Source organism: Balaenoptera ricei, chromosome 14 (genome assembly GCF_028023285.1).
Source record: "Balaenoptera ricei isolate mBalRic1 chromosome 14, mBalRic1.hap2, whole genome shotgun sequence".
Classification (NCBI taxonomy): domain Eukaryota; kingdom Metazoa; phylum Chordata; class Mammalia; order Artiodactyla; family Balaenopteridae; genus Balaenoptera; species Balaenoptera ricei.
Window position 1 is genome coordinate 6,074,645 of NC_082652.1, and position 18,045 is coordinate 6,092,689.

The 18,045-nt window shown below is 57.6% G+C and overlaps 1 protein-coding gene across 24 annotated transcripts in view; it reads left to right on the top strand.

Moving 5' to 3' along the window:
* The window catches only part of NCOR2 (nuclear receptor corepressor 2), a 224,427-nt gene that overhangs the window by 91,132 nt on the left and 115,250 nt on the right, over positions 1–18,045 (top strand). For all 24 annotated transcript variants that reach the window (XM_059894628.1, XM_059894633.1, XM_059894632.1 and 21 more), the window contains 2 exons: positions 324–437; positions 11,746–11,802. In XM_059894628.1, coding sequence (XP_059750611.1) covers positions 324–437; positions 11,746–11,802 — 171 coding nt within the window. The remainder of the gene's footprint in view (positions 1–323; positions 438–11,745; positions 11,803–18,045) is intronic.

The following is an 18,045-nucleotide window of genomic DNA, read 5'->3' on the forward strand; positions in this document are numbered from 1 at the left end:
AACTGAGGCACAGCAGAGTTAAGCTGCTTAACAGTGCTCACCTAGCTGATAAATCACCAAGGTTGGACTTGAACCCAGGAAGGCTGGCTGCAACCCAGAGTTGGCGCTGGTTGGGCCCTCCCCTTTGGGAGCTGGGGCCTCTCCGGGGCTCGGAGTCCCTGCGGGTGACTCAGGGGAAATGGTTAGCAGCCTGACTTCCTGTGTGGGGCCAGCAGCCCCGCTGCGCAGGGGTGCCGCCCTCCCGCCCAGGGGCAGGGGGCGCTGCCTCTCCTTCCGCCTGCTGGCGTGCTCACCGCTCCACTCTCCCCGCTCGCTCCCCACAGCAACAGCTGGAGGAGGAGGCCGCCAAGCCACCGGAGCCCGAGAAGCCCGTGTCGCCACCACCCATCGAGTCGAAGCATCGCAGCCTGGTGCAGATCATCTACGACGAGAACCGGGTACGCCCTGACCTGCCCCGCAGAGCCCCTACACCACCTTCTCCTGCTCGCCCTGTGCCGGCCACCAGGTGGGATGCAGGTGTCGCTGTGAAGGGCCTGGCTCTCTCCCGGGGCCTTGGTGTTCCCATCTGTGAAATGGGAACCTGTATGACTCCCCCCGACCCGGGAAACCTGGGTTTGTGTGTGGGAGGGAGAAAGGGTGGCCAGTGGAGACCCATCTTGGTGTGGCTGTGGTTTGTTCTGCTCAGACATGCGGACTGGTGTGGACCGTGGCTGGCCTGTGGGATGCAAATGAAAATGCAGGCATTAGGTCATAGGAGAGCTTCAGCGGCCAGTTGATCAGCATGGGGGGGCGGGGTGGGGGATGGCAATCACTTAGGTACTCACGCAGAAGAAATTCCTGTAATGCAGAAAACAATAGTAATATTATTCATCACAACAGCAAACATTAGTTGAACAGCTCTTCCAGGCGATGGGCCAGGTTTTTTACATAGCAGTCCTCAGAGGGTAGGTATGGTGATTGTTTCCATTTAACACAGGGAGAAATTGAGGCCCAGAGAGGTTAGGTGACTTGTCCAAAGTCACACAGCTGGGAAGCAGTGGACCTGGGATTTGAACCTGTGGGCCATCAGATCCGAGGGCCTGATTCATCAGCACTGGCCTCTGCTTACATTTAGCCCTGGAAAGGGCTGTTGGATGGTTGAACGCAGGGTCTGTAGCAGACGGTGGGGGCTCATAGAGATCTGTGGAGGGCAGCTGCTGGGTGTCTGGAGGGGGAGGGGCTCAGGGTACCCAGAGCAGAGTGTCTCCCAGGGGCTGAACCCCAAGGCTTGAGCTGCTCTAGAGCCTGGGAACATGTGATTGGTGCCTAGGGCTATAGCTCCAGTCAGGAAGCTATTGGATCAACTGGTTTGGCTATGCCTCCACCTCTTGAAGCTGCAACAGATGCAGGATGAGACTGAACCTGCTGGAGGCTTGGGAACTGTGTGCTGGGCCTTGCAGGGCTGGTCATCCTTCCATGCCCTGGCTCCCTACCCCAAGTAACACTAATAACAATCACAATGACAGGAGAACTGAGGGGCCACATGTGCTTTAGCCAGATGTCCTGGGTTCAAATCCCATCTCTACCACTTCCTGGCTCTGTGACCTTGGGCAAATTAATTAAGTCTCCCTGCAACTCATGTTCCTCACCAGTAAAATGATGATAATTATAGCACCTACGTTATACCATGGTGTGGGGATTAAATGAGTTCATTACGTAGTGCCCTTAGAACAATGCCTGGCACCATGTAGGTGCTAGCTGGCGCTATTAACTGTTGTCATTATTGTAGTCTTTGTTATTCTTTTCTTCTTGTTATTGTTTATATTTTGCATGATTTCATTTATTCCTGTCCAGACCCGTATAAGATAGGTACTATTATTCTCTCCATTTCACTCATAAAGAAGCCATGGCTCAGAGAGGGAAGGTGACCTACCTGAGACTGCACAGCAAGTGAGCTTTGAGCCTGGGGATTGGAGCCAGGGTTGAGTTGGCTCCAGGAGCCTGTGGTAGAGGGGACAAAGGCAGAGCTCCTGGATCTGTCACTCCAGGCAGCCCCTCTGCCTGCCCTCCCTGATCCTTGGGTGGGAGAGCAGGCACAGTTCCCTCCAGCAGCTGTGGTGGCAAGTTGATGGCTTTGCCCAGGATGTCACCACAGTGCCCTTGGCCCTTTTTGGGGGCTCAGTCTTTTGGGGGCCGGCAGACTCTAGCAGGCTGGAGCCCTCAGCCCTCCCCAGCCAGACAGACTCGAAGGCACAGGCCTTTGGTGCCCCCTGTGGGAAATTTGCTCCACGTTCCATCCCAGCCACTCGTCCCCACTTCCCTGGGGGTTTGCCTAAGCAGTAATGTGGGGGGGTCCCCTCCGGGTCTCACCAGGTTCTCCCCAAAGAGCTGTAGCTACAGATGTGATTGGTCTTTGGCTCCTTGGCCTCAGCACTCCCCCTCCCCCAACAGCAGTTAAGACACCCCTTCCCAGGTCTTACCCTGGGTGGTCTCCCTGCCGGAATCCCCGCTTCCTCCTGCCCTGATTTTCTGCAGCTCTGTGTGAGGGAGGGTGGCGGGTGGGCCTGGATTCCAGGCCAGCCTGGGCCCTCACGAGCTGGGTGGCTTATTTCACTTCCAGGCCTTCCATCGTCCCGGGTCCTGGCCACAGTCCTTTTTTTTTTTCTTTTTTTAAAATAAATTTATTTATTTCATTTTTGGCTGTGTTGGTCTTCGTTGCTGCACGCAGGCTTTCTGTAGTTGCGGTGAACTGTGGCTACTCTTCATTGTGGTGCGCGGGCTTCTCATTGCAGTGGCTTCTCTTTGTTGCGGAGCACGGGCTCTTAGGTGCGCGGGCTTCAGTAGTTGTGGTGCACGGGCTTAGTTGCTCTGCGGCATGTGGGATCTTCCCGGACCAGGGCTCGAACCCGTGTCCCCTGCGTTGGCAGGCGGACTCTTATCCACTGCGCCACCAAGGAAGTCCCCCTGGCCACATTCTTGAGGCCACAGAGTTGATGTGGCTGAGACGGTGACTGGAAGGGTCCAGGAAGTCAAGATTCTTGGGTACAAGAGGCAAAAACTCAGCTCAGACTGGTTGAGGCTGAAGAGGGGTTATTGAGTCTCGTGATGAAAGTTGGTGTTAGTTTACTTCAAGGATGTGTGGACTCAGGTGCTCAGACGAAGATGTTTGGGAGCGCTCTGTCCCCACCTCTGCTTTCTCTGTGCCAGTGTCATTCCCAGGCGGGGTTTCCCAGGACATGGAGAAATGACTGCCCGCAGCTCTAGGCCCGCTGACCCCTCCCAGGCCAGGTGGGAAACTCTTCCCAGATGTCTCAGCAACAGTCCCAGGGTTGGCTCTCATTGGCTGGCTGGAGTCACACGCTCACTTCTCAGCCAGTGGAGGCCAGTGGATTTGAGTAGGCTGATTGGTCAAGGCTGGGTCTTAGGCCAACCTCTGGAGTCTGGGGGTGGAGTCAACCCCATCCCCACCCTGCCCCAGGGAATAGACAGAGGAGGGGGCTTCTCCCAAGAGGAGGTCAGAGGCAGTGGAGCGGAGGCTGGCCGGGCCTATGCAGCCTGTGCCCCCGACCCTGGGCTGGTGCTTACCAAGTTGGGGTCCCAGAGCACAGGCATTGTCCTCTGTCCCCCCCAGCGCCTCAGGCTGGGGGCTTTGTGCCCATTTATGCTGGTTTCATTCTGACGGGGTTCTGACAGTAAGTGGGAGTCCCTGGCCTTCCCTCAGCACCCCTACTCCGTATTTTCAGATGAGGAAATAGAAGCCCTGGGTAATTTCCCCGCGGCCTTTCAGCTAGTGAGTGGCGGGCTAGGACTCCAGCGCTGGTTCCTGGGATTCTGAGAGCAGGCCTCTGCCTGGGAAGTTCAGGTGCGCCGGGCGCATCACACTTATCCTGTCCATTCATTCATTCATTCATTCAGCAGCCACGTAACTGAACATCTGCTCTGGGCCTGCCACTGTTCCAGGGGGCGCAGTGGTGACCTCGGCCCCAGCCCACTCACGTTGGCTTTCTGATGGGGGGACATAATCACACTCAAGCCACCACATGCAGGCGCACCGAGGACCTGAGGAATTTGCCCCTCATGGTCCCGATCCCCCTTTCTTTCCTTTCATCTGCGGCCTTACTTTGCCCCAGCCCCGTTGACCCTTGTACTTCCTTGGATATGCAGGCATGCTCCTGCCTCAGGGCCTTTGCACTGGCTGCACCCTCTGGCCGCAGCTCCTTTTTCCCACCGGGCTCACTCTCTCACTCTTTCAGCTGTTTGTTCAAATGTCCCCTTTTCAGCCAAGGCCCATGTTGACCCTCTGTTTAATCCTGAAAACTGTCAACACTTCCTCTACCTGGCTTTAATTTTGTCCTTTGCCCTTGTTCCCACTGGATATAATTCATGTTTTCTTGTTTATTGTGTGTATTGTGAACAGAGGCTCTGTGAGGACAGGGATCTCTGTCTTTCTCTCCCAGCTATATCTCTAGCACCTAGAACAGTGCCTGGCACACAGTAGGTGCTTACTAAATGTCTGCTGAACAAATGAATGAATGGCAGAGGGTAGGGAGACTCTTCCTCCGGAAGAGTCCTCTGGTTTGGGGGCTGTGGGGACTGGCCTCTGCCCCCAGTGAGGGTTGGCGGGGGTCCCCCTGCCTGGGCTGAGCCTCAGGGGCTGGCGGCCGAGTGGGCAGGAGGCCCCTCAGATACCTTGGGCAGGAGCAGCCAGGACTCACTGCCCCTTGGGGGATCAATCGGATTAAATTTTAATCCTCCTCCCCTCCCTGCTGGCTCCTCTGAGAGGCGGACACAAGGGTCTGTCTCTAAATGCCCCACCGGCTGGAAAACGCAGCTTCCCGCCGGGCAGGGCCTGCCTGGCTGTTCTGCAGACTGGACTCTGGCTCATTATCCCTTCGGGGCGCAAGGACAAGGCATCAGCGCGCCCAGGGTGGGGAGGGGGGGAGTGGCTGACTGTGTGGGCGGGGCTGGGCAGGTGCACGCAGATGGCAGAACTGGAGACAGGGTTCTTCTAGGCCCCGAGGGGCAGGAACGGGCGCTGCAGGGCCAGGACCGGGAAAGGCCTCTTGGAAGCAGTGGGTGGGCCGTCGCCCCGAGGAGGGCATTCGGGCGCGGGGGTCACAGCTCAGGCGAAGGCTCACAGAGGGGAGGGGGGTCTCCATTGATCTTCAAAGGGAATGTGTCGGGGGTGGGAGGTGGAGGTCTGGTGGGTCTGGGAGGGTGCTCACACTTGGAGTTTGGGTAAAACAAACACAAGCAGCACTCGTCAGCACTGGCGAAGGATGTGTAAATAAGGGACAATCGGCACAGCGCTGGTACTCTAGGAATTGAGGGCAGTGGGCAATCCAGGTAGACGTCCTGGGGGAGACCTGAGCTAGGTCTGCACAATGGGCTCTGTTGGGAAAAGGCAGAAGGATATTTGCAGTGGAGAGGACTGTGGCCTGTCCAGAGATGGTGAGGAAGCAGAACTCATGGAGGCCCTCTGATTGCTGAGGAGTGAGAAGGAAATCAGAGTAGGACCCAGGTCCTTTTTTGTCTTTGATTTTAAGCATCTTAACTAGTGAAGTTTTTTATCCAGTGTGATTATGACTAAGCAGGACAAAGACGAATAATTCTCTTGGCAATAACCAAGACTGTGAAGCATCTTGTAGAGCATTTTGGGGGTCCAGGCACCCTGATGCCCAGCTTCAGACTCCCTTCCCACCCGAGTCGTGATTCGGGGCTTTCAGAGCAGCGGCTCTGGCCCCGTCCCGAGCCGGGCCCTTGCCTTTGCCTCTGCGTCTGGCCACCCTAACTGCTCCCGGAGTCCAGGGCTTCCTCCAAATTCCTCCACACACAGGGAGCATTGTCCTAACGGACTTGTGAACAGGAGTCCATGAGTTCCGCCTCACTCACTCAGTCGTCTCCGTCACACACCCGGGAGGGCCCTGGAAGGGGTCTTGCGGCTGCTGGTACAGCCGAGGACGCCGAGCCTCGGGGGTAACTGCTCCCCGAAACGCTGTAGCGCTTGGCAGATGGACGCGGCGTGGAGGGGTGGGCAGCGGGGCCTAGAGGGAGATAGAGGCTGGGCTCCCGGGCTTCCTGGGTGGGTGGGCGCTGCCTTCACTCTGCAGAAGAGGAGGGTGACGGCTGGAGCTCAGGCTGGAGTAGGCAGCTGAGGAGCGAGAATGGGGGCTCCAAGGGGCGGGGCGCCGGCCAGGGGGCTGGTCAGGGTGAGGTCCGGTCCCCCTGCCCGAGAGGAGCCGGGATTGTGTGCGTGTGTGCGTGTGTGTGTGTGTTTGGGGGGGTACACGTGCGCACGTGTGTGGGTCCGCGTATAACTGTGGAAAGCTGTGCTCACGTGTGTGCACATTGTGTGCGTGTGTGCGTGTGTGTGTGTGTTTGGGGGGGTACACGTGCGCACGTGTGTGGGTCCGCGTATAACTGTGGAAAGCTGTGCTCACGTGTGTGCACATTGTGTGCGTGTGTGCGTGTGTGTGTGTGTTTGGGGGGGTACACGTGCGCACGTGTGTGGGTCCGCGTATAACTGTGGAAAGCTGTGCTCACGTGTGTGCACATTGTGTGCGTGTGTGCGTGTGTGTGTGTGTTTGGGGGTACACGTGCGCACGTGTGTGGGTCCGCGTATAACTGTGGAAAGCTGTGCTCATGTGTGTGCACATTGTGTGCGTGTGTGCGTGTGTGTGTGTGTTTGGGGGGGTACACGTGCGCACGTGTGTGGGTCCGCGTATAACTGTGGAAAGCTGTGCTCATGTGTGTGCACATTGTGTGCGTGTGTGCGTGTGTGTGTGTGTTTGGGGGGTACACGTGCGCACGTGTGTGGGTCCGTGTATAACTGTGGAAAGCTGTGCTCATGTGTGTGCACATTGTGTGCGTGTGTGCGTGTGTGTGTGTGTTTGGGGGTACACGTGCGCACGTGTGTGGGTCCGCGTATAACTGTGGAAAGCTGTGCTCATGTGTGTGCACATTGTGTGCGTGTGTGCGTGTGTGCGTGTGTTTGGGGGTACACGTGCGCACGTGTGTGGGTCCGCGTATAACTGTGGAAAGCTGTGCTCATGTGTGTGCACATTGTGTGCGTGTGTGCGTGTGTGTGTGTGTTTGGGGGTACACGTGCGCACGTGTGTGGGTCCGCGTATAACTGTGGAAAGCTGTGCTCATGTGTGTGCACATTGTGTGCGTGTGTGCGTGTGTGTGTGTGTTTGGGGGGGTACACGTGCGCACGTGTGTGGGTCCGCGTATAACTGTGGAAAGCTGTGCTCACGTGTGTGCACATTGTGTGCGTGTGTGCGTGTGTGTGTGTGTTTGGGGGGGTACACGTGCGCACGTGTGTGGGTCCGCGTATAACTGTGGAAAGCTGTGCTCACGTGTGTGCACATTGTGTGCGTGTGTGCGTGTGTGTGTGTGTTTGGGGGTACACGTGCGCACGTGTGTGGGTCCGCGTATAACTGTGGAAAGCTGTGCTCATGTGTGTGCACATTGTGTGCGTGTGTGCGTGTGTGTGTGTGTTTGGGGGGTACACGTGCGCACGTGTGTGGGTCCGCGTATAACTGTGGAAAGCTGTGCTCATGTGTGTGCACATTGTGTGCGCAGCTCAGCACGGGTAGAGCCTGTGCCTTCTATGCACATATGCATCCATGCACATATATGTGTGCGTGTGGATACACGTGTGTTTGGGTCAGCACGTGTGGGGCACAGCTGTGGTTACGTGTGCATGGATACGCCCGGGCGTTTGTGGGTACACTTTGTTAGCTGTGTGGCATGTGTAGAGGCAACGTGAGTGGCTGTGCGCCCGTGTACGCAAAGTGGCTTGCATGGGGCATGTGTGTGATTGTGTGTTTATACTTTGTGCACATGCATGTGTCCGCTTGGGTACACAAGTGTATTTGTGCATGCTGTACGCATGCGTATGTGAAGGCGTGTGTCCGTGAGTCGCCTGGTGTGGCACACGTGTGTATATGTTTGTGCTTTTATAGATGTAGACATAGGATTTGGTCATGTGGGTCCGCAGGGCTTGCGTGCACCTGTCTGTGCAGGTGACTAAGGTCTTTCGTGCCCCAGGTGCTCTGGCCCCTGGGAGGCCAGGCCGCTCGGACCCTGGGGTCCCCAGCAGGAGGAGTGCCGTCTCCCTAGTGAGACGCCAGCCCGAACCCCCAGTGTCAGGCAAGAGCCCTGGCAGCGGGTCGAAGCCAGGGGCGGGCGGACTGTCCCCTCCTGTTGGCTTGTGCTCCTGGTTTGTCCCCTGCAGCTGAGCAGGGTGACCTCAGGCAGTGACTTCCCAAAGGCTAGGCGCTGTGGGAGACCCGGTGGGCCCTGGCGAAGAGTTTGGCTTTGGTTCTCGTGGTGGCGAGAAGCCGTCAGCCGAGCGGTGGGAGGGAGTTTCTAGTGTGGGTCTGAATCTGTGGCCGTGCTCCATTCCGGGGTGTTGGGGGGGGGCCTCCCCTCCATTTGAAGAGGGACATTAAGAAAGAAGTGACAGCATACACTTTGTTCCCCGTAGAACTTCCTTGTAAAAGTCCTGAGAGTTTGGTACCCGGGGTGAACGCGGCTGTCGTGCGGATGGGGAGACTAAGGTCCAGACGGGTGAAGCGACTTGCCGAGGGTTAGAGCAGGGTGGACTCCCAGACACGGGCCCCTGCTGGACAGATGTGTGTTTCTCGAAAGCACTGCCCGTCGGGGGGAGGGGCCCAGTAGGCAGGACATCCCCGCCAGCTCCCCGGGAGCTGACAGCAGACTTTGTACCCACCCCACACCCCTACAGGCTGGACCCGTGAAGCCGGGAGCGGGAGTGTGGTAGCACGAGGTGGAAGAAGTGTCCCCACGAAGACGTGAAGAGGTGGGGTGCCGGTTCAGGGCCTGCCTGTCCCAGCCTTTAGCTGCCACTTGAGCTGCGTACTTTGGGTCGGCTGTGTGACCCCAGCCTCAGCTTCCTTGTGTGTAAATGGGGCTGACGCTAGAACCTTCCGCAGAGGGTTCCTGCAGGAGTCCACACAGATGGGGCTTCTGGAGGATCCAGCCCTGGCACGTGTAGGGGGTCACCTGGTGTGGGCCGTGGGCTCGTCGTTATTGTTGACAGCAGTAATAACAACAGCCAGCCCTTACCTAGCTCCCACCGTGTGCCAGATCCTGAGTTTCGCGCAGTGCTTGTGTCAGCTCATTTAATTCTCTTAGCAGCTGCGTGGGGCGGTGCTGATGTTATCCCCGTTGCGTAGATGAGGAAGCTGAGGCTCAGGGGTGGTGCAGGGACTCGCCCAAGACAACGCAGTTGGCGAGTGGATCAGAGCCCAGCCTGGCTGGCCGTGTAGCCTTGCTCTTAGCTGCCCCGCTGTCCCGTGTGCCAGTGTTGCGGCATCTTTAGGACTGTTCCGTGGCAGGTTTCTTCTGGGTGAATCGCAGGTGTGCCGCTTTTTGGAAACTGAGTTGTCCTAAAAGGCCCCAGGGCCGCTCAGGGCTTAAGAGCAGAGCCTGGGGGAGGGTCTGTTAGGGAGCAAAGGAACTCTCACACCAGGTGTATGAAGGAGAGCTGGTGCTCAGGGCGCACCTGGTCGCCTGGGCTCCCCGTGGCTTTGGCAGGTAAGGAAGGGGCTCCTCCCTGGTCTCTTCTCCAGGGGTTACAGGAAGTCCCCTCCCCAGGTGCCTGTGTTCCTGAGACAGTGAAGATGTGGTTGAAGATGGAATCCACTCTGGTTCATAGGACACACACAGGCTTCTAGAGGCCCTATACGGGTCCCAGATCTGAGACAGGCCCAGTCGTGTGATGCGGCAGTTTCCAGTGGCCCAGTCGCTCCAGCCCTGCCCTTCCTGTGTTTGGCATCATTCCTTTATCTAGATGGGCAGTTGCTGCTGATCCTGACAGAGCCTCATAAATGCACACAAACTCCTATTCATCCCTCAAAACCCAGCTGTGTATCCCTCCTGTTACCTTTCTGGAGAGAGTGACTCTGACCCGCTCAATGCCTCCCCCGTATACCACACGTACTTTTCCTGCCTGAGCGTATTAATCTGCCATCACTGCTCATGACCAACTGCCCACTAGACTGGGTTCATTATAGGCAGAGGCCGATATCATTCATTTTGTTTCATGCCCTGGTGCTTAATACAGAGTGGGTGCTCAAATGTTTGGGAAGCTACCCTGTTCCCTCCTCACCCTATACCTAGTCCTTCACTTGGTCCAGCTAGGGAATTCTTCAATCTTTGGTACCCCATGGCTGACACTTTCTGGCTTTGAGGTGTGGCCAGGTCTGGGGTGGTCAGGCTGGAACCTCCCCCACTCCACACCCCCCCACCAATAGAAGACGCTGGACCCATGCCTAGTGGAGGCCCTGGATGGGACCAGCCCATATCTTTCTCCCCTCTTGGAGCTTGGAGATCAGAAAAAGGACTTTTCCTTACGTCATCTTTCTGTGCCTCAGTTTCATCAGCTGTAAAATGGGGATACTCCTTATATCTGCCTGACTTCGTGTTATGTGTGATTCAGATATTAATAATGCATGCCATGTGCTCAGTGCTTGGCTTATAGTAGGTTCTCAATAAAATGGCAATCATTACAATAATAATTTGCCCCCTGATTATCCGGCCCCCAGCCACACTCTGAGGCAGCTGCTCTCAGGGTTTTGGCTTTGCACAAAGGGGGCCGAGATCATGGCTTGTTCTTGGGTGGGCTGGGCCCAGGGCTCTAGGCGGAGCTAGTTCTAGGTGCCAGCTTGAGCCCACCTACATACCTACCCTCTGTCATGGGGGCTGGGGGAGGGGGTGAGGCTGGCCCTCAGCACCCCTCCTCCCTGCTAGGACACCCGAAGCCTGGGCCTCGAATTCTGTTGTGAGCAGGGCTCTGGGTCACCCCCGTTTAGTGGGTCTGGATTTGGGGATCATTGGGAGACGGTTTCGACCTGATGATGGTGTCTTGCTTGGCTTGTCCTGCCAGCCCACTCTGAGTCCTGGATGGTCTTCCCGAGTTTGGCTGAGTCAGGAACACCCAGCCTTTCCTGGGTCACAGGAGGGGCTCAGGTCTCCCACGTGTGCGCCGTGGGCACCCCGCTTTCCATCTGACAGAGACCCACCCTGAAGTCATCACCTTCCACAGCTCTCTGCCCACCCCGTCCCCAGGCTGGCCCGGCCAAGCGGGCCCTGTGGTCCCTGCCTGGGGACCTGGACCAGACACAGTGTCCGCCTTCACGGCCAGGGGCCCCGGGGGTCCAGCCTGTTGAATTCGCAGCCGCTAAGCCCTTTCTGCCATATGTTCCTGTTTTCCTAATAAGTCCGGGTTGTGAGTGGGGAGGCGGGGAGGCCCCAGGGCAGCTCAGAAATAGTCACATGATTGTGAAATACAAGAATCCTAGAAAGGGTATCTCCCAGCGCCTCTATCTCGTCCTCCCTCCCCCTCCTCCTCCCCCCTCACTGCTGAGGTAACTGTAGACACCCAGCCGGCTTCCAAGGCAGAGGAAGGCATCTCGGGCCTTGCAGGAGCTGTGCCCGCCCCGGGCCCTGGAGGGCGTCAGGCTGGGGGCTTCAGGGGCCCAGCGCCAGAGAACAGGGTGCGTTTGTTCGAACCGAAACTTGGCGGGCTTGCCAGGGCCACTGCGGGGATGCTGAGGCCGGCTGTGTTTGTCTCCAGCCCCGGGAGGGCTTGTAGGGGGACCCTTCTCCAGCCCCGTCTCCGCCCCTGGGCCTGGATGGGCGTGCTGGGCTGGGCAGCTGCCTGCTGTGTGTGTGTGTGTGTGTGTGTGTCTGCTGGTGTTTTTTTTTTAATTCCTCCTCTTCTCCGTCACCCTGCAGAAGAAGGCCGAGGCTGCACATCGGATTCTGGAAGGCCTGGGGCCCCAGGTGGAGCTGGTGAGCTGGGGAACAGGGTGGGGCGCTCTGGGAGGGGGTGGGCAGGGGGGCGGGGGGCGGGGTGAAGGGAAGGAGAAGTCATCTGTTGCCAAGCCCTGCCCTGTCCTCGGAAGGGGGCAGGAGATCCACCCTTCGGATGAGAGGGGCGGGCAGGTAGCGACGGGCAGGCCGCACTGGGGGTGAGGAGGGGCGCGTCGGCACTCCAGCTATGCTCCCAAGCCCAGCCAGTCGGGCTGCAAGATTCACCAGCTGGAGTCCAACCCATTTGGCCTCTAGCTTATCGTGGAAAGCCCATACTCCGGGCCCGATCCTCTGAGTTCAGCTCTCAGATCTGCTACTTAATAGCAGGTGTCTTAGCCTCTCTGTGCCTCAGTTTCCTCATCTGTAAACTGGGACTAATAATAACACACATCCCACTGGGTTGTAGTGAAGATTAACCATACTAAGTTTTGTAAAGCCTGATGGAGAGTAAGTGCTGAGCGTCAGTTCTTGCTGTTGTTGTTATTATTACTGTTGTCAGTATCATTTTACTGGTGGAAAGATGCCATGTCAGCAGCAGAGCTGGGAAGCAGACTCGGGCCTTTTCTCTCTCAGGCACCCGTCACCCTATGTGTCACCAGAGATAGGAAACAAGGGAGCACCGAAACTCCCGGCTGGTGGCCTTGGAGTCCTGGGAGAAATGGCCAGAGTGCCCACCTGCCTGGGACCGTCACTGTCCCACTGAGCGGGTGGGTGCAGAGCCATGGGGGCAGCGCGTGGGGACACGCACATAGGACGGATGCGAGGGATCCCCGTGCGTGTGCAGGCGGTGGGGTGGAAAAAAATCTGACGCATTTGGAGCCTAATTTTAAACTTGGCTTCACTGTGTGTTTGCCAGGTGGCCTTGGGAAAGGGACTCGGTTTTCTCATCTGTGAAATGGGGGGAAGCCGAGGCTCTTGATGAGGGAACGATGAATTGGTGCGGGGAAAAGGCTCACTGACGCAGCACTTGGCCTGTGGTGAGCCCTGAGTGTCGTGGACCCTTAGGAGGGAAGAGTTGTTTGCTCCGGAGGTTTTTCTGCAGTGACAGCTGCTCCTCAGCCTGGGGTCTGTCTGCTTAGGCCACCGAGGACCTGTGAGCAGCTGGCCTCCTACTGCCCCCAGGTCCTCTCGGGGCAGAGCCAGACAGGGAGTGGGGGGCTCCTACGGCTCAGGGGCAGGGCCCAGTGCCTCTCCTGGGATGGGTGACAGGCTCCCAGCCTGCAGCCTTGCTTCCTTTTGGGCATGCTTTCTGGGACGTCTCTAGCAGCCTCTTTAAAAAAAAATTTAAGTAGCTTTATTGAGATGTAATCCACATGCCATACAATTCACCCATTTAAAGAGTACAAGTTAGTGGTTTTTCATATATTCACAGATGTGCACAGCCATCTCCACAATCGATGTGAGAACATTTCACCATCTCAAAAAGAACTTTGTTCCCTGAACTATCACCTCCTTATCTCCCATCCCCCCCACCTCCCACCTCCTCCCTTCCTCTCCCCCTCCCTCCCAACCAAACACTAATCTGCTTTCTGTCTCTGTGGGTTTGCCTATTCTGGACATTTCGTATCGGTGGAATCATACAATACGTGGCCTTTGGAGTCTGGTTTCTCTCACTCAGCATCCTGTTCTTAAGGTTCATCCATGAGGTAGCCTGTGTTGGTGTTTCATTCCTTTTTATGGCTGAATTGTATTCCATCGTATGGATGGACCACATTTAGTTTATGCATTTATTCACTGGTGGGCGTTAGGTTGGTTTAGCTCTCGGATATCATAAAGGAAGTGGCTGTGAACATTAATGTACAGGTTTCCATGTGGATGTGTGTTTCCCTTTCTCTTGGGTAGATACCTCGGCCTGGACCTGCTGGATCGTGTTAATACTGTGTTTAGTCTCTTGAGGAATTAATTGCCAGACGGTTTTCCAGAGCCGCTCCACTATTTTCCATTCCCACCAGTAAGCTGTTGCTCACCTCGGTTTCCCTTTCTTGCCAATGGGGCTGGCAGGCCTAGAGGCCTCACCCGACCATTTCCAGACCTGGAGGCTCGCCCTCTCCCCTTTCCTGACCTAATGAGTCCTGGAGGCTCCTGAGTAGGGGGTTGGAGTGTGAAGGGAGCCGCTGAGAGCAGCAGGGCGTCTGCTGGGCTCACAATTTCAGTGGTTCTTTCCTGGGTCTCCGGGGGTGAGGAGGCTGTCCTCTGCCTGGTGGTCTCCAAGTAGAGGCTTCCCCGAGGCTGGTGGCACAGGAGGCGAGGTCTGGTGGGGCTGTGTGCCTGTCACCGGAGCGCTCTGGAAGTCGGTAGGCTCTTGGCTTGGTGGCCTTCAGTGGGGCTGGAGAGGGGCCTCACATCGACAGGGCACCTGCTGTGTGTCAGGCCTCGTGGAAATGTCACCATCCATTTTCTAGGTGAGCCTCAGAGAGGGCAGGGCCTGGCCCAGGGTCACACAGCACGCGATGAAGCGGGGAGGTGTGCCGAGCCCACGGGGTTGTGGCTGACCGCTTCTGCACCGGTCTGCCCTCTCTCTTGGTTACCACAAGGCCCGAGTGACCTGAGGCGTCCTCCAAGCAGAGGCAGCTCTGAGGCGCCCCCTCAGCAGGGCCTGCTTCGTGCCACCCAGGAGTCCGAGCTCAGGCCAGGAGGAAGGGCCTGGTGCTGCTCACCCCGGGTCTCGGGTCACTGGGCTGCACCCCGGGGAATCCAGCTCCCTGGAGGTCTCTCGCATCTGCAGCCCAGGGAACAGTCAGCCGAGGAAGACAGTGACGAGTGCTCCGTGACCTCCCTGGTGGGGAGGCCTGGGCCCAGGAGAAACCCGCGCGGGAGAGGAAGACGATGAACAGTGCGGACGGCTCCAGGCAGGGCTCTGCGCGGCTCGGCCCTCCATCCCTGCGCCCTGGGGACCAGGCCTGGCCCAGAGCGGGCAGCGGGGGCGAGGGTGTGGGCAGCCCCATCGCCCCGCCTCCTCGCCCTGCCGCTTTGAGTACTGGTTTCCTTCCTGTTCAGAGGTGTTATTTTAAGAACGCGGTGTCACCAGAGGGCTCAGGGCCAGCGCAGACACTCCGTTTCTAGCAGCTCGGCCACCTGCTGCTTCTCGGCCCCCCGCCGGCTGCCTGCCGTCAGGTCTGCAGGGGACCCTCCTTCCTTCTCCCCGAGACCCAGCTCCTCTCTCTTAGTCATTTCTGTCTGGGGCCCTGCAGTCTGGCACATCCTCCCCTTTGTGCTCTCTTTCTCCCTCCGATTATTTGGCTGCGCCCCCATTTCTAGAGGAGGAAATGGGGGCATGGAGGGGGCGGGCCTTCCTGCTGGTACCCGAGGCCCCCCAGCCTCGCTCCTCTGGGGTCCGTGGCAGGGACTTTCCCTCTTAGGTCTCGTGTCCCCTTGGCGGGGGCTGGCAACCTGGGAGGTGGCAGAGAAAGCTGCTGTGGGTGTGAAGGCCAAGGTGGCCGCTAACTGGGGACATGCCTCCTGGGACAGAAGGAGGCCTTGCCTGGCCTTGTGCATCCCCCCGCCTGCAGGTGGCGAGGAGGGGCGTTAGGGGGGACCCCCTCTGGCCCTGCCCTCCCCTCAGAGGTGCACCAGCCAAGGAGGTGTCATGATCCTTCCTCACCCCCGACCCACTCACACCTCTTCCAAGGCGGCAGCCCGTCACCATGGCAACAGCCAGCCAGCCGAGGCTGCCCTGGGCCCAGAGCCTTCCCTTCCCGCCCAGGTCTCAGTGTACCTCAAAGAATGCCCAGCGAGTGCCTCCTTGGGGGACAGCCCCTCTGGTCAGAGGCAGCGCACCCCACAGTGTTCTCTGACTTCTTCCTGGCCTTTTGCTGAAGGCCACCTGGAGGGGCAGGGTGCTGTGTCCTCTTCTTACCCAGCAGGGCTGGAGGGTGAAAGTGATTCCTTCCCCTGCGAGTTTGGCGGGTCAGAGGTGGGCTGGGACCCCGCTGACCTCCCAGAAGCCAGTCTCCCCTTTTCTGGCCCATCCCGTTTTGTAGAAACAGGCCACTCCCCCCCCACCCCCCGCCCATCACTGGCACCCGGGGTCTCTCTATGTGGTCCTTCAGCCTCTCCTGGCCTCCTTAGACCGTGGAGACTTTGCCATCTTTAAAAGCAAAAAAAAAAGCAGTTGAGTCACCAAGTCTGACATTTCCTGGGCTACTCGAAAGCCCAGTGAGGTAGGTCCTATTTGCTCTACACCCATTTTCCATATGAGAAAACCGAGTCCTGGAGTGTTGAAGGCATGTGTCCAGGGTCACACAGCTAGTGAAATTGGGGCCCATCTGTTCCTGGAAACTGAGCCTTTAAGCCATACTCATTCCTGCCCGGCCTGTGTTTTATTGGCTTGTGAGGAACGTAAAGGACCGGACGCAGAGTCACCTGGGGTTAAACACGGGCATTTGATGCCCTGGAATTCAGCACAGGCACCTTTGTAGGGCTCCTTGCTGTCCTGAGATGTGGGCTCTCCACGATGTGCAGTAATGTCTTGCCCCTCTCTGGTTGGGAAGTTTTGCAGTGAGTCTGACGGTGGTCTCTCCTGTTGCCTTCCTGTTCAGACACCCAGAGTGGGGGTGGGGAAACCTCCCCATTTTGAGCCAAGCACCTTGGAAGGGCAGCTGACCCAGTGTGGGGGGACATGGCCTGTGCTAGCCATGGGGCGACATCTCCATCCCAGGGGGAGTAGCTGGACTTGGGGCCTGCAGTTGCCTGAGTAATGGTGAATTGTCATGGAGGGAACCTGGGGGACACCGGGAGAGAGGTGCCATTGTCCTCAGCCAAGGCTGCCTGCGATTCCCAGGACAGCAGAGGCCCCTCCTTGAGGACCCCGCCGTGTCCACAGAGGGCAGGAGGCCTGTCCCTGGGGACACGGCAGGTTGGACCTGTGGCCATGCTGCTTGTGGGTGGTCTCCATCGGCTGGAATGATGTCAGGAGGTGTATTCAGGTCCATGCTCAGGGAGAGGTTCAAGGGTGGGGCCTGACGTGCCCTCTTCCCTCACCCCGGGGCCCTGCCCTGAGGCTTCAGGACACCACGTCTCCATCTTCACCTGCCCGGCCTGACCTGTCACACTCTGTACCTGGTTTTTGTACCACAGTCATCCATGGCTGTCTGGGAGGCTCCTGCTACCTGTGTGGGTGTGTGAGACAGAGAGAGGGAAGGAAGGGAGAGGGAAGGGAAGAGAGGGCAACACAAAAAGAGACACACAGAGACATAAAGAGGGGGACACGCAGAGAAGGGAGCAAGCAGAGAAAGGGCAAACCCCTTCCTCCAGGGCTGGAGCTGAGAGGCGGGATGCTAGTACCAGCTCATCTCTTACCAGCCAGAGGCAAATGTTTTAACCTCTCAGGGACTAGATTTTCTCACCTGTAAAATGGGGATGGTAATTGTATCAGTCAGCGACTGCTGTGTAACAAACCAGCCCCAAATACGGTGGTTTGAAACAACAACCTTTTGCTCTTTCCCACGAGTGTAGAGGTCAGCTGAGCAATTTCTCTCGACTGGGCTCAGCTCACTCACATCTGTGGGCAGCTGGGAGGTCAGCTGGCCGCTTGCGGTTTTGGCTGGGATGGTGCTGCTGTCCTCCATGCAGCTCTCTGCCAGGCTACACTTGGTCTCTTGACGGGGGCTGGTGGGGGCAGGCGAACAAGAGAGGAAGAAAGAGCAGAAAGGCCTCGTCTGCTTTCATGAAGTTTGCATCTGTCCCATTGGCCAAAGCAAGGGCGTGAGGGGGTACGGGGGAGCAGGGCAGGAAAAGTTGCTTCCGTGAATGCAGTCACTGCACCCTGATGGTGATAATGACCCTGATACTTCTTGGAGCTCTCAGTCTGCCAGGCGCTGGGCTGAGGGCTTTGCACGCATTACCTCCTTTGATCTTCACAACAACTCTCTGAGTTTAACCCCATTTACAGATGAAAACCTGGGGCACAGATGGCTTAAGTAGCTCACCCAGAGACACACAGCTGGAAAGTGGCAGAGCCGCGATGCGAACCCCGGGGTTAGCCCCTAACTGCAGCGCTGCCATCCAGCCGGGAGATAACACGACATCGAGCTCAGCTCTTGCCCCATCGCAGACACTGCAGCAACTTCCTCCTTCTCATTTGCAGATTTGTTGCTGTATGTGGGCCCAGTTCATTCATTTCTCACTGCTGTGTAGTCTTCGAGGTGTAAACACGTCCTGACTTATTTCTTCCTCTTTCTGAAGGTGGACACTTAACTTGCTTCTGATGCGTTGCTGTTATGA